The sequence below is a fragment of the Schistocerca piceifrons genome, chromosome 3, assembly GCF_021461385.2.
Source record: "Schistocerca piceifrons isolate TAMUIC-IGC-003096 chromosome 3, iqSchPice1.1, whole genome shotgun sequence".
In the NCBI taxonomy this organism is placed as follows: domain Eukaryota; kingdom Metazoa; phylum Arthropoda; class Insecta; order Orthoptera; family Acrididae; genus Schistocerca; species Schistocerca piceifrons.
Genome location: NC_060140.1, coordinates 124,179,720 through 124,195,169, shown reverse-complemented (window position 1 = coordinate 124,195,169; position 15,450 = coordinate 124,179,720). Strand labels below are relative to the sequence as shown.

The 15,450-nt window shown below is 35.9% G+C and overlaps 1 protein-coding gene across 1 annotated transcript in view; it reads left to right on the top strand.

The window, feature by feature from the left end:
* LOC124788455 (sodium-dependent neutral amino acid transporter B(0)AT3) overlaps nucleotides 1-14,932 on the top strand; it is a 157,040-nt gene extending 142,108 nt beyond the window's left edge. Inside the window, exon 12 of the mRNA XM_047255726.1 lies at nucleotides 14,743-14,932. Within this exon, the coding sequence (XP_047111682.1) occupies nucleotides 14,743-14,932 (190 nt within the window). The remainder of the gene's footprint in view (nucleotides 1-14,742) is intronic.
* The last annotated feature ends 518 nt before the right edge of the window (nucleotides 14,933-15,450 follow it).

Below are 15,450 nucleotides of genomic sequence, written 5' to 3'. Positions count from 1 at the left end.
ATATCTCTTGAAAGTTGCAAATGATATCATAAAACTGCACTGTGAGTACTGATCACAACCTCATTTTTAGAAACAGAGTACTGCCTTTTCTGCAACTTATCAGATGCTAGGAAAGCCCTCAACTCAATAGGTACAAAATTTATACTAACAGCCCTTGAGGAACATGACATTAAGTCGACATATGTTAGTATGCTGAATAAGATAAATGTCATGCTACAGATTCTGTTAGACTTCATCTAGACAGTGGGAAATTCAGAATTGAAAGAGGAATTAGGTAAAGAGATGTCATATCACCAGAAATAATTTAAATAGTCATAGAAGCAGTTTTCAGATCAACAAACTGGGAAAAAAGAAGAAAAAATATCTATCACTGGATCATGCTTGAACCCTGATTTACCTTGTGACACTACTGTTTGTCACTAGTACAAATAAGCTCAAGTTTGGAAGTAGACCTGAAAATCAATTATAATAATACTTAAATCATGTACAAGCAACACATCAAAATGAATTACCAGTGAAGTCATGGAACCAGTTTTTGTGTCTTTGTAATTAGAACTGTTGAAGCCAAAGATTCGATGAGCAGGAAAAGAAATAAACAGGAGAGTAAAATTCACCTTGGTAATTATGGAAAAGTGACAGAGTTTTCAGAAGTAAGCTTCCTGAGCATCTGAAAAGGAAAGTTTACAGTCAGTGTTTATCATCACTTCTGGCTTGTAACAGTGAGACAAGGACTTTTAATGTGGAAACTGTTAAAAAACTGAAGCTAGATGAGGCATCAGTGGGTAGCTGCATATTGTAAATTAATGGAAGAGACGGAAATACAATCATATGGATCATGAAACAGACTGGAGTAGCACATAATCCTGACTTGACTACAAGAAAAATGGAATTTAGGTGAGCAGGATATTTAATCAGACTAATGGATAGTAGGTGGAACAAGGAGGGTCTTTTCCAAGAGAAGTGAAAAAAAGAGAGAACAACTTTTGTGGAAGGTGTCTAAAATAACATTAGAAAATATGCAGGACTGTGTAAGTTTTTTGACCTGTTTTGGTTGTCTCATAAGTCTCATACACCTTCTGCCAATGTTATCTTCCCAATGATCCTTAGGTGCTTTAAAAAGTTATTTAATGATCCCATACAACACTCTCAAGTTTAGCTGTCATTTCAAGAATATTCGTTGTTATTAAACACACAATTGGCTTGCAGATAATAAATTAAATATTAAAACATAGATCAGCAGCTTGCATAGGCATTAAATGCCCAAGCACAATTTAATAAGTGGCCTTTTACAACTAAACAATGGATTGAATAACATACTTTTGACTGTAATATTCATTGCAACCAAACATTTTCAATAGCGAACTGACTGTAAGAACGTTCTGATAGACATGGAAGTTCACACTATGATTACTGGACCCAGCCTGATTTGGAACCTTACGTGTTGGAGACTGATTAACATAGTAGTTTCACTCCTTGAATGATATCCATTGACTGACTGTGGCTTTGTGCACAATGCTATTTAAAAACACAGACATGGCATAACAATTATGAAATGTTAAAATACATTGTATTTTGTATTAGATATCAATGTGAAAGGCAAAAAAGTAAAAAATACTGAAATAAGGATAACTTTTGCAATACTAAGTTTTTGAAAAAAGTAAAATGTTTAGAAAAGGAGAATGAGGGCTTTTAAACAAGGTACATCAATCCTAAAGCAAATAATTATTAGCTTGGACAAATTTGGAAGTGCACATTGCTTTAGAATTTCTCTAAATAAAATGTTCATACTTAAACTGATTACAGCATTATCATCAGCATGCTGTAAATTATACAATGATCAATTAAGTTTTGAAAAGTACAGGTTATGTATGAATTTGGGGATTTCATTTTTTGGTTGAATTCAGTAAATATTTGATTTACATAAATGTTCAAAGAATTAGTTCATTCTCTAAATCTAATTTCAAATTTTCAACTTTACTGTGTAGGGTGTCAAATTCAGTCTTTAAAGCATCCATGCCTCTGCATAGATCACTAAATTCTCTACTCTGTGCATCAACCTTGGCATTTAATGAACCTATATTTGTTGCTTGACTATTCAAGTTTTCACTTTGGTTATTTAGAACTTCACTCTGAGCATTTAAACTAGAACATACCAAACCTATTTCTTTCCTTAGGGTTTCATTCTGAGCATTTAATTCCTTACTTAAACTAGCATTTTGAGCAGTTGACCGCAAACTTTGTGTTTCTAAAGCTTCACTCTGAGCATTCAATTGTAGACTTTGGGCTTTGATTAGATTCACTAATTCAGACCAGTCTGGCCCTTCTTTACTAATTTTCATAGCCAACTTGATGTTCGTTACCCATATTTTTACAAGCTTTAGACTTCATGAGCATTTAAAAATTAACTTTAAGTATAATATCTACACTAATAAAGTTCATTCAACAGTTTATACCACATTGTATTAAAACAATAAAGTTCAGTTTTATGCTCACCCAAAGTAGAATGTGGGCTGCATCGATGGGCGGATGTGTAACAGTAACTGGTGCCAGTGGCGTCGGTTGTTGGTTTCCACATAGGTGTCAGTCAGCAGAAGTGGAAGCAAGTCAGCACCAGTGAACAGCAATTGGTACCAGTGGCGTCGGATGTTGGTTTCTGCATCTGCATCCCCATGATGCATGTGGGAGCTGTATACTCCCTGCACCAGATCTCCTTAGTCACATTGTTCTAGGTGTATCTCTTCTTAGTCTAACACATTGAGATCTTCTGTCCGGTTTTTCATGTTGTGAGTTTCTCACGTCTTCTACCTCATTTGCATTTACAAATTTTCTCCCTCGTATACTCCAGCATAATCCAGTTTCTCTTAATGGTTCTCTTGTCTTGTTACACTCGGTTGCTATGGTAACACTTGATAGCTTTTTCTCTCATTTTTGTCTCAAAATTCCTTTCTTCCTTTGGTCGTTTCACACCACTTGCTACATTCTAACATTTTTTGATGACAAGATTGTGTGAAGTTTGATTGCAACCTTCTCACTTCTTTTACACGACTTGATTTACTTGGTATGCACAGTCAATCTTCTTCTCTGGATAGCCAGCTACGACAATATCTAAAAATTTCTTCTCCAAAGAATGATGGTAGTTAAAGGAATGTATAAGACTCTCTCTTTTCTTGTGAAATAAGTTGGTACTTAAAGAATAATTTCAGTCCATTCTAGGTATATTTCAACTTCCACAAAGAACAAAATTATCATTTCTCACATAAATATTCAACTTCTTTTAAGTCACCCATGTCGTCTCACATTAGACACAATTAAGATACATTTGCAACAGAGTTGGTTTAACAACCACAGAAATCATAACCATGTTTTGCCTCTAACAAGTCTGTGTTAAGAGTTACTTAAAAGTCTTCCTCAACTCAACTGTTTTTTTTGTCACTAACAATAGTCAAAATTACAGAACAGCTCAGAATAACCAAGAAGTTCCTTGGTGCTTTCACTATGACTTCCATGGATCGACTGACAAGTACTTGTCAGTGCCGTTTGACCACCGTGTCTACAGTCTTCTCACAATAAACGTCAGACCTGCACACACAGACAGGTGATGTGCAGTAGATAGGGTGCCTTTTTCACACTCACATCTAAAATATCATGTGTTCAAAATGGTGGAAGGCCAAATGGTTCTAGAATTTATGCATAAATTCTTGAATCACTACAGTATGTAGCATAGGAACAGCATTGGGCCTAAAATGGAGACTTGAAATACACCTTCTGATACTGTACTCCATTTAGAATACTAATTCACTTCATTTGCTGTGACATTTACTCTATGTTTTCTATTCTGCAGGTAGTATGTAAGCAGTTTTAGAACATTGCCCTTAATCATATATTTGTCTAATTTTTACATAACCAAGGCATGGTGTAGTGAGTCACAGGTTTATGTAAGATCACAAAAGATACCTAAAAACTATTCATCTGATCTAAGCCTTTGCTTATCTTTTCAATAAAATTATTCACTACTACAGAGTGTGTTTCTGTGCTGAAATCCTCATTGGCTACATATAGTAACATCATTTGTTACAATATAATTTTGAATTACATTTGCAGTTACTTTCTCCAGCACTGATGATGAGATTGGAAGAATAGAAACCGTTTGATATTTTCCTTGTCTTCTCTCAATCCTTACTGAAATAGATGTGTGACTTCAGCATTCTTCAACACATCAGGAAAATATCACTGTTCAAAAGATTTGAGTTAGTGAAGGTGCTTATTTTGTGATACACAGCTTTAATCACTTTAGTTGGGTTTTTTTACTAATAATATAACGTTTTCTACAACCTTTATCAAATCTGTGTGATACTGAGCTTCTTGCTGAAGTCCAAAAGGATTTATTTTACTCTGATACTCTACTACATTAACATTGTCTTTGCTCCATTTACAAGATGTTGATTTAAACATTCTGATATTTGAACTGTGTTTGCAGTAAGGTTGTCATTTAATCCTAGCTATCTGTTGCAACTAATTCTAATGTCTTATTGGTTTAACAATGGACCTCACTGCCTTTGTTTTACTTTTATGTTATATAATGAACTTATTTTTGTTCACAGCTTTTTTTAAAATATAACTCAATAATCTCTAACATAGTGAATAAAATGCCTATATTTGTTATATTGTAGTTCATTTGGGGGCTGCCTTTTGATAGCATTTAAATTTTTATGCCTTGAATTATTCATTCACTTTTACTGGTAATTTTGTTACATATAGTTCTTGTTCATTGAATAATTCAAGAGAGCTGTTTAAAAATTGCTTGGATTTACTAGTACTTGAAATACAGCTGTCTAATGCCATTCAACCTATTTTAACTTATTATGAAATAAAGTTCAATTCATCATCAAACACAACATTTATTGAAATAAGGGAAATTCATGTCATGTCAAATTCAGTTTATCCCGTAATAAGTCTTTGTTAATATTTGAAAGCTGCTTTCCTAAATAATTATTCATAAATTCCTTTAAAAAGCAAGTAACCCATGGATAATTAAGAGAATTAACAGGTCATGTAAGAAGAGAGAAATTTATATAAAGAGCAGAATAAGCAAAGATTCAACATTGCTTGCATATTACAGATACATATATTTTAAGGAAAGCCATTAAAAGATCATGAAGTATGTATGTCCTGAGAGAAACTAATAATGTGGGTAATATTGCAAGTATTTTGAACAATCACTTTCTGTGTGTAACAGAATGGTTCAGCTGAAGAAGTACTACACCATCACAATACATACATTCGCTAATGAAATTTGTCATAAGTAATCCATCACAATTCAAGAAGAAAGTGATTTCTTACCTACAATATTAGAGCAAGAAATGGCCTTTATTACCCATTATCAAAGTTGTCAATGGTTCAAAAAAGAATTCAATTTGCAGCAACAAAACTATTTGATCATTTGTCAAATAAGATACAATGTCTGACAGGTAGAAAAACAAATTTGAAAACTAACCTAAAATCATTTCTCCTGGGCAACTCCATGGACAAATTTCTATTGAAAAACTGATAGCCTGAGAGGTAAAACTTGATTTCTAAGTGTAGCTGCACGAGTAAGACTAAAAAATAATGTAGTTTTTAATATTAACACTTATCATGTATACAGATACTGTACACTGATTCATGCCACATCACTTTAATAAAAGAATCCTAGTACCTACAGTACCTACTGAAAATACAGGTCGCTGACAGAGCATTATTCTAGAGACTTGAGTGAAATTAACTTTGAAGCTCAAATTTTGTCATTGATTTGGACATATCATTGCTTTCAGTTATGATATTATTAGTGAAGTCAGCAGCTAATACAATCTCTTTCCTTTTCCTCTATTGAGATTTTTTAACAGGCTCTAAAATTTGAGAAGAAAAGCTTCAATTACCACTCCATAAATAGAAACTACTGTGACGTTTAGGTCCCTTAACTCACCAAAGTAACTCTCAAATACACTATCCTCATTCAAATAATTAAAACCATTTCTTATTTCATATATTATGTGGAAATTAAGAAGTGTTGATGTCTCTAGATGATTCCTTTTGTCAACAAAACTGTTGAATACTTTATTGATTTCATTAGGAATTTTAAAATTATCCTATGTAAGCCAACATTTATTCAGAAAAATAACTTTGATATTTTTACATCCAGAAAACATAATTTGTAAATTGTCAACTTTATGATTTTTGTTTGATAAGTCAGCACACAGACCATTAATATTCCACTTTTTGTTATTTATTGTTTCATGCATTCTATCTCACAGGTTGCATTACTGTTTTTGTTACTAAACACTGTTTATCATCCCCATCTTTCCTTATATATCCCCTATTACTTAGAATTTGTCTAGTTGATTCATCCTATTGATGCTATAAACAGACCTTAGAGACTGCAGTGCATTTAGTGGTAACATTAGGTCCACGTGTCAGAAATTTTCTTTTCTTGCAAAAAATGGAATAAGTTTCCTATTTGTTTTGTTGTTCAGATGTTCAGTCTGAAGACTTGTTTGATTCAGCTCTCCATGCTAGTGTTTCCTGTACAAATCTCCGAATGTCTACTGCAGTCAGTATACAGGGTGTTTCAAAAAGAATATACATACTTCAAATGCATATGTTTATTAAACTGGCAGACATACAACTATGAAACTTGGGACACATATTTACAAGTCTCTCACATTTAGATTAAAGATGTTCAATATGTCCTCCACCAGTAATGTGAACAGTACCACATTGATACCCAAAGTCCTGGATTTGTGATTTCCTGTCAGAGAGGTCGCAGTTTGTAGTAATTGATGGAAAGTCATTGAGCAAAACAGAAGTGATTTCTGGTGTTCCCCAAGGTAGTGTTATAGGCCCTTTGCTGTTCCTTATACACAATTTGGGAGACAATCTGAGCAGCCATCTTCGGTTGTTTGCAGATCACGCTGTGGTTTATCGACTAATAAAGTCACCAGAAGATCAAAACAAACTTCAAAACGATTTAGAAAAGATATCTGAATAGTGTGAAAAGTGGCAGTAGACCCTAAATAATGAAAAGTGTGAGGTCATCCACATGAGTGCTAAAAGGAACTCATTAAACTTTGGTTACATGATAAATCAGTCTAATCTAAAAACCGTAAATTCAACTAAATACCTAGGTATTAAATTGGAAGGAACATATAGATAATGTTGTGGGGAAGGTTGATCAAAGAGTGCATTTCATTGGCAGGACACTTAGAAAATGTAAGAGACCTACTAAGGAGACTGCCTACACTACACTTGTCCATCCTCTTTTAGAATTCTGCTGCGCGGTGTGGGATCCCTACCGGATAGGACTGACGGAGTACATTGTAAAAGTTCAAAGAAAGGCAACACATTTTGTATTATCACGAACTATGGTAGAGAGTGTCACAGAAATAATACAGAATTTGGGCTGGACATCATTAAGTGGTAGGTGTTTTTCGTTGTGATGGAATCTTCTCACTAAATTCCAATCACCAACTTTCTTCTTTGAATACAAAAATATTTTGTTGACACTGATGTTCAAACAGAGGAATGATCACCACGATAAAATGAGGGAAATCAGAGCTTGTACGGAAAGATATAGGTGTTCATTCTTTCCATGCGCTATACAAGATTGGCAAATAGAGAATTGTGAAGGTGGTTCGATGAACCCTCTGCCAGGCACTTAACTGTGATTTGCAGAGTATCGATGTAGATGCAGATGTTCCTCCCACACTCAGGTAAGCATGTCTGTCATCACTTACATTATGGCAGTACAGATCCAGTTCTTCAACTCTATGTCACTTGCTGTTTGACAACCAAATCAATGGCTCAGTACAGTTTCATTCAGATATTGATGTCCTTGGTGCCTCTAGTGGTGGGTCCCCCATCTTGCTGAAAAATGAAGTTATCATCATTTAGCATCAGAAACAACCAGTTCTGTAACATAATAAGATACTGGTGACTCTTAACCATGTTTTCATCAAAGAAGAATGTGCCATAAACACATTGACTTTGGGTGAATCTTGTACATGTCCACTGCGTGCATGTAGGTTCTGATGGCCCCAAGTTTGAACACTGTATTTGTTTACTTTCTGATTAAGGTGAAAAGGCACTTCATCACTGAATTACATTGTGTGAAAGTGTTATCATTGTGAATAGCATTCTGAAGTGCATCAGAAAATGCTACATATACGCGTTTTTCATCATGCCGTAGAGCCTATAACAGCTCTAACTCATATGGTTTTATAACCAACTGAGGTCTCAAAACACACCAAGTTATAATTGTGAGCAGTTGTAACTCCTATCTGGCACAATGAGTTGATTTTGTCAGACTACATTGAAAAGCAGACTGGATGTGTGCAATATTTTCTTTGGCAACACAAGGGCAGCCATGACTCTTTCCTTTACATGCATATCCTGCATATCCTGTGTCTGCAAACTGTCAATACAATCTGTGAACATTCCATCCATTTCGGGGATCAGTATGGTACCTCAACTTGAAACATATTTTAACTTTAATCATGGAATTCACAAACTGAAGAACAAAAAATGTTTTTGCTGTGGAGCAACCATTCTGCAACATGTGATGGTGACCAAGCAAACAGAAAATACTCAACTTCTAGCAGCAATGTATGTAAACTAGACAATATATTCATTCTTCCAATAACAAACCGTGGTGCAGTGGTTGACAGTTTTGACAATATAGTGCTTTGTAAAATGTATATTCTTTTTGAAACATCTTGTATGTCATCAAAAATCTCTTTACTGTAATCAATCTTTGATATCCTTCTGTAACATTAAACCATATTCTCCTTCCCCTCCCCCCCCACCCACCCCTACCCCCACCCCCACAATACACACACACAGATGCGCACCCTTCCCTCCATTACCAGATCAACTAGTCTTCAATACCTCAGGACTTGTCCTCTGAATTTGTCCCTTTCATTAATAAAGCTGCCTGATAAAGCCCTTTTCTCATCAGTTTCATGTTGTGCCTGCTTGTTAGTTACTCATTATATCAATATAATCTTGAGCTCATTTTGTAACACCACATTTAAAATGCTTAAATTGTCCTTTTGTCCATACCATTTATCATCCATATTTCACTTACATATAAGGCTCCATTCCAGACAGATGCCCTTACAAAAGACTTCCTAACATTTAAATGTATATTCAGTGATTACAGATTTCTCTGTCTCAGTAATTTTTTCTTACTACTGCCTACTTTGACTATATATCCTCTTTACTTTGCCAATCTTCCAGTATTTTTCTACCAAAATAGCAAAACTCATCTGCTACTTTTACTGTCTCATTATCCAATCTAATTCCCCCTGTATTTAATTTGATGACACTTCAGTGATCTTGTTTTACTTTTTCTCTTGCCTCATAAACCAAGCACCTACACCAATGTTACACATTTTCAACTAAAACAAGGTGGAAATGAAGACCAGCAAAACATAAAAGTAAAACAAATTTTCTACTCACAGTCCTTAACCATTATAGAACTGAAGTAGGGCTGCTGCAAAAGATTTGTTGTAGTTTTTTTGTGTGTGTTACACTGCTCTAGTGTCTCCAGTTTAGATAATTGATACTTTTTGGGAAAATATTTTGTTTTAATATTTTATTACAGTAGCAATTAATGAAGTCATTTAGCTTCACTTTCTTCTCTGGAACAGAAAGAAAATTACAGATCATGTGATTGGTAGCAAAGCATACTGTAAGAACCATTAACAGTATTGCTTTGGGCCCAAAAACCTTCAGTTACTTCACTGTAAGAGCTACAGTAAAATCACCTTATGATCCATGCCTTGCAACAATCATGAATGTTGTATGTGAATGTAGATTTTCCCAGAGTGTCCTGTTGGGTGCATGGTCCACCATTCGACTCTCGATGCATTCAGTTTTGCCCAGATGCATTAAGTATCATTTGTTGGGTGGATTCTTGGCATACAGATACTAGTGCAAGGTTCTATGCCAAACTTAGCTGATAGTTGTTATCCCTGTTGTCAAGACTGTCTTGGAGCCTCCTCTCAATTGAATATTTGCAGATGTTCTCCCCAAAGCTGCTACCTTGGCACATTTTTTTGTTACCTCAAACTGGAATGTATGTCCCCTCACTGAGACTGTGTTCTGCCACTGCTGATTTATTTTTATGTCCCAGATGTAAGCATCTAACATGTTTATTTGTGTACAGCTAAATGCAAAGGCAGCACAGTGACAAAAGACAACACAGAAATTTTGAGAGGCTTGTGGGAGGTCAGATGAAGACCCAGGGTGTCAATGATATCTGCATGATTATCAACTTGATGCAGAAAGAACTAAATGCCCCTACAAATTTGGCCCACTGGAAAGAGCTGAACTTCGTGTTCCCAACACATTACCAAAACAGTGCATTATTATTGATGTTAAAGGTGCACTCCATAGCATTTCAGCTGAAAAAGTGGAGGAAATTAGCCTTGAAACATACTAGATCATCAATAAATCCCAACTTCTGAAAGCAAAACTGACAAAAACAGAACAGAGAGTTTAATGATTGCTAAGACAAGATGAAAATAAGTCCTACCTGCTGACAAAGAAAATGCAACAGTTCTTTTCTGTGTTGAAGACTGCCACAAGAAAATAAGTGCTCTACTACAAGATATGGCCTAAAGGAAGCTGCAGAAGGACCCAGCATTGAAGATAACACAAAAACAATAGCTTGCTTCATGAATAAGTTCTGTCAAAAGAAGTTATGAAGTGATACTATCAAAAGCTGCAGCACCTCCACACTGCAATATCGGACATTATCCAGTTGGCTGTGCTATCTAATACATCACTGCCAGTTATGTCACAACGTTTCCTACAGCCATCACTGTGACACAAGGGTGCTGCCATGAATGATTACGTCATTGCCAATGAGACACTAGCATCCCCTCTCTGGAACTCGAATGTTGGGTGTACTAAAGTTCAACATTCATGCACTGAGCCCTTTTTGTGTGTTTGCCAGTTAAATAACATTTACAGACATTCATAGTGGCTAGGGCCTGATGTCTTCTGAACAGCCACTCTATCTAAGAGCAACAGATTTATAAATCTTTTGTATCTGTATATATTTCAACATTCAAAACTACTGTTAGCAACTGATGCTGCAAAAAATTCATGTATTATTTGTAATATTTGGTATTAGATGTAGAATAAATTAATATCTAAATTCTCTGTTCAACGGCATGCAAGGAAGACATAACATAATTATGTACACTGCCTAAAATTCATAAAGAAGGTGTACTACTGAGTCCTTTAGTGATCATTATTAATGGACTCATGTATGGTGTGGTCAGGTGTTTAGCCTCACTTATGAAATTTATAGTGGACACTGCAGTCATCACGTGATGAATTCTGCCAAATTTATGGCCTTGCTGAGGGGGATGTGACTGGGGAAGGATGATCTACTGGTGAGCTTTGACATAACATCACACAAGTACCATTTCAACATGCCTTGGTACTCTTAGCAGATCATTTTTAGCCCCAACAGTGAAGCTGTTTGAACATGTACAGCACCAAAACTTTCAAATGTGACAGGTAGTTCTGTGAACAAGTTGATAGAGTGGTCATGGGCTCACCACTTGCTTCTGGGATTGGCAACTACTGTATGGAGCACTTTGAGGAGATGGCAGTGAAAATTGCAGGGCTCAGTCCTAAACATTTCTTCTGTTGTGTGAATGATACCTTCGTTGTGTTGAAATATGCCAGAGAGTCACTGAATGAGTTCTGGATGACCTGAAAAACATCTATCAAAATGTATAATTCATGATGCAGACAGGACAGAATGGATGTCTTCTGTTTTTGGACATTCCAATAATAAGAAAAGCAGACAGTACACTAGGCCATGAAGTCTACAGAAAGAAGACCCACAGATCTGGCCCTTCTTGCAACAGACTGTCATCATGCAGCACAGCAGTAAACTGTTCTAATGACTAGTACACATGTGTCATCATCCAGCACAGCAGTAAACTGTTCTGATGACTAGTACACAGGGCATGTGCCATTTGTGACAAAGAAAGCCTCCAGCTGAGCTGCAACATTTAGAGATATTTTTCACCAAAATGGGTACAGTGAAGCACAGATTAGACCTGCATCAAAGAAAGCAAATAATAAAATCATCTGCAAAGAAGATGTAGAGAGAGAGAGAGGAATAGAAACTCGCCTTTATTCCCTACATTGGGGCTCCTTCAGCAAAATTTATGAGAATCTGTGGAAAAAATAACATCAAGACCATATTTCAACCACCTTGAAAAATGAAAGATATTCTTGGCTTGGTAAAGAACAAACTAAAACTGTGAATACACAGTATATATAGCATCCCTTGCAACTGTGGCAGACAGTACATGGGCAAACACAGTGTTGTATCTTGCAACATTGCATGGAACTCATTAGATTTGTACTTCTGGGACATAAAGGTGAATCATCAGTGGCAGAACATAGTTTCAGTTTTGGTCATATGTTCAAATTTGAGAAAATATAAATGTTTTGTCTTTATTACTCATTCATGGAGTTAATATCACAAGCTTTCTTGATACCCTACAAAATCTGACATGGTGTTTGTGAAAGGTTTGTATTTCTTCTGATCACAAGCTGAGATGTAGCATAAATATTTGTTTGCTCCAATGAGGCACCATAAACCAGTGACAGAGGTGATAACACTTCCTGTTTTTCTAAGTGGATGGTTTTATAATTCTGTGTGGCTCAATGTAGAATTCAGCCCCTTGCTAGAACAATACATCCACTTTTCAGTTAGCTAAGTGGGAGATCCTGAACTGGCATGTGACATGTCCACAGTAATATTTTCTCCATTATAGAAAATTAATTCTTCTGAATCTCCTGTTCCTTGCAATACCTTATGTTATGATAAATCTCATCCTCTTTCAGTTTTACAAAAAATGCATTTCTTATGAAATTCTATTACAACAAACCAAGTCATCTGCTCTCAAATGTATGTTTTCATAAAGCTACTCATGAGCATTTACTACTTTAGGTATTTTTGCAATGAACAAACAAGCGAACTTTATGATTGACTTTTGCATCATCTGTTCCATATCATTCACTACCTGCCCTTACAATTCATCAAATCATGTTGGATGCAGCTGATCATAGCAAGGATGAGATGTGAATTTTTATTCTATTACTTACTATCATAATTATTTTATTTGTTGACAACATTAATAGCTGACAGTGTGTTACCAGTTTGAGTTTCATGAACAGTAACATAGGTGTCTGACTTTGAGTCAAGGAAGTGTGATGTTCATTTAATGAAATGAGTGATTTAATAGTATAGTTTAGGATACTAACTGGGGAATGAGAAAGCAGAGAAACACAGAAATAAGAAGTAGAATTTTATGGCTCAGTGCTTTAAAACTAGGGTAGTTGCTTTTCAAAGCGTCAGCACAAGTGTGTGGACACACTTGTACATACACACACAAACACAAACGTGACAAATCTGCATGATTATCCATTCTAAATACATATTGCTTTAAGTGTTACACAGAGCTTAGGACCGGCCAAAAATTTTAGAAACAGTGAATTCGTATATCAACAGAAATAATCAATTTTTGAAAATGTAATGATATTGGATAGATAAATAAAACTACTCACCAAGTAGTGACAGGAGGACACACATATGAAAGGTATAATACATGCAAGCTTTTGGAGCCATTTGCTCCTTCTTCTGGCAGAAGGGTTGAAGGACGAGGGTTTAAGGAAAAGGTCTGTTTAGGTTCAGGAAAAGGAGTAGAAAAAATGATAATTAATTGAAACCCTCAGCTACCAACAGGTGTTGTTGATATACCTCAATGGGGACAGCTGAAAATGTGTGCCCCAACTGGGACTCAAACCCAGGATCTCCTGCTCACATGGCAGATGCTCTATCCATCTCAGCCACCGAGGACATAGATGAATAGCGTGACTGCAGGGACTTCTCCCTTGCACGCTTCCTGTAAGACCCACATTCTCAACTGTCCACAATCTACATATGTAATGTTCATAATAGAATTTTGCCCATCCACTCATTACTCTCACACACTATGATGTCAATTCCTGTAAGAGTTCGGGAACCTGTACGCATTCACACAGACAAAGGTCAATGGCCGGCTAGCCATTTTACTATATATAGTATAGAATGTGCACAGGTTGCCCTAACTCTTACACGAATCAACACCACAGTGTGCATGAATAATGAGTGGATGGGAAAATATCTGTTATGAACATTACATATGTAGATTGTGGACAGTTGGCGATGTGGGGGTCACAGGAAGCATGCAAGGGATAAGTCCCTGTAGTCGTGCTATTCATCTGTGTCTTCGGTGGCTCAGATGGATAGAGCATCTGCCATGTACGCATGAGATCCTGGGCTTGAGTCCCGGTCGGGGCACACATTTTCAGCTGTCCCCATTGAGGTATATCAACAACACCTGTTGGCAGCTGAGGGTTTCAATTAATTATCATTTATTCTAGAGAAGCTGCATGGTCATTAACAGTATCTGTTCTTTTGAGAACAGTTACTGTCTTCATAAAATGGAGTAGAGTTCAGAAAAAGTCACCCAGAGCCCTGAGTCAGGGGACACTTACTGGTGAGGATGAGAAGAATCCAATATATATTATAGTTGAAAGTATTCATAGTTTTGTTATTATTTATTGATTTTGTAGGACTGGTATCAATAAAAGTAAGTGAAATATCTAGCTCTTAGCATTTTCTTATTTCAGGGCCTTTGGCATCCTTATCATTGAAGATAATGACAAGGCATGGTTTCCATCAGAAGATCTGAGAGAATATCATGGCATTGTGCCACATGAAGTAACAGCTGCTGAGAAAGTCCTCTTCTGCATTCGGGATGATGGTACAGAAGGGCTCTGCTGTCCAACAAGAGTAACAGATGAAGAAGATGACACATAGTGGCCTTTGAAAGAAGCCAACCATTATAGAATAGACACAAATGCAATAATTATCTGTGAAAGTCTGAACCATCATTACAGGAAGTTATGCTGGTGACACATTTTTATGTTTGAGAAGTCTTTGTAAGATTTGTTTGAATTACACTGTATGTGAGGAGCCGTCCATAAGTTACAAGAAAATGGTGTATATTTTGCTGAAATACCCCAGTGATCTTTCTCAGATCTTAGGTATTGCTCCAAGTGTTTTATTAACAAATTAAAAGGCATTTGTAAACACCAATTACTAAAATGTAATACATATTTGTGCAAGTTGTGGTTTTTTTTTCCATGAGTCACTTTAATTCAGGTTTTTCTTTGTTATAAATTTCATGTCCCTTCAGGATTCACAAAAGTAAAATATTTTTCTTATATTTTATTTGGTGAGCAGCATAACAACTGTAAAAACAATGAAGTAGTCTCCCTCATTTATATATTTCCTCTCCCTACCCTCCCATAATTGTATATACTTCTAGAAGTTTG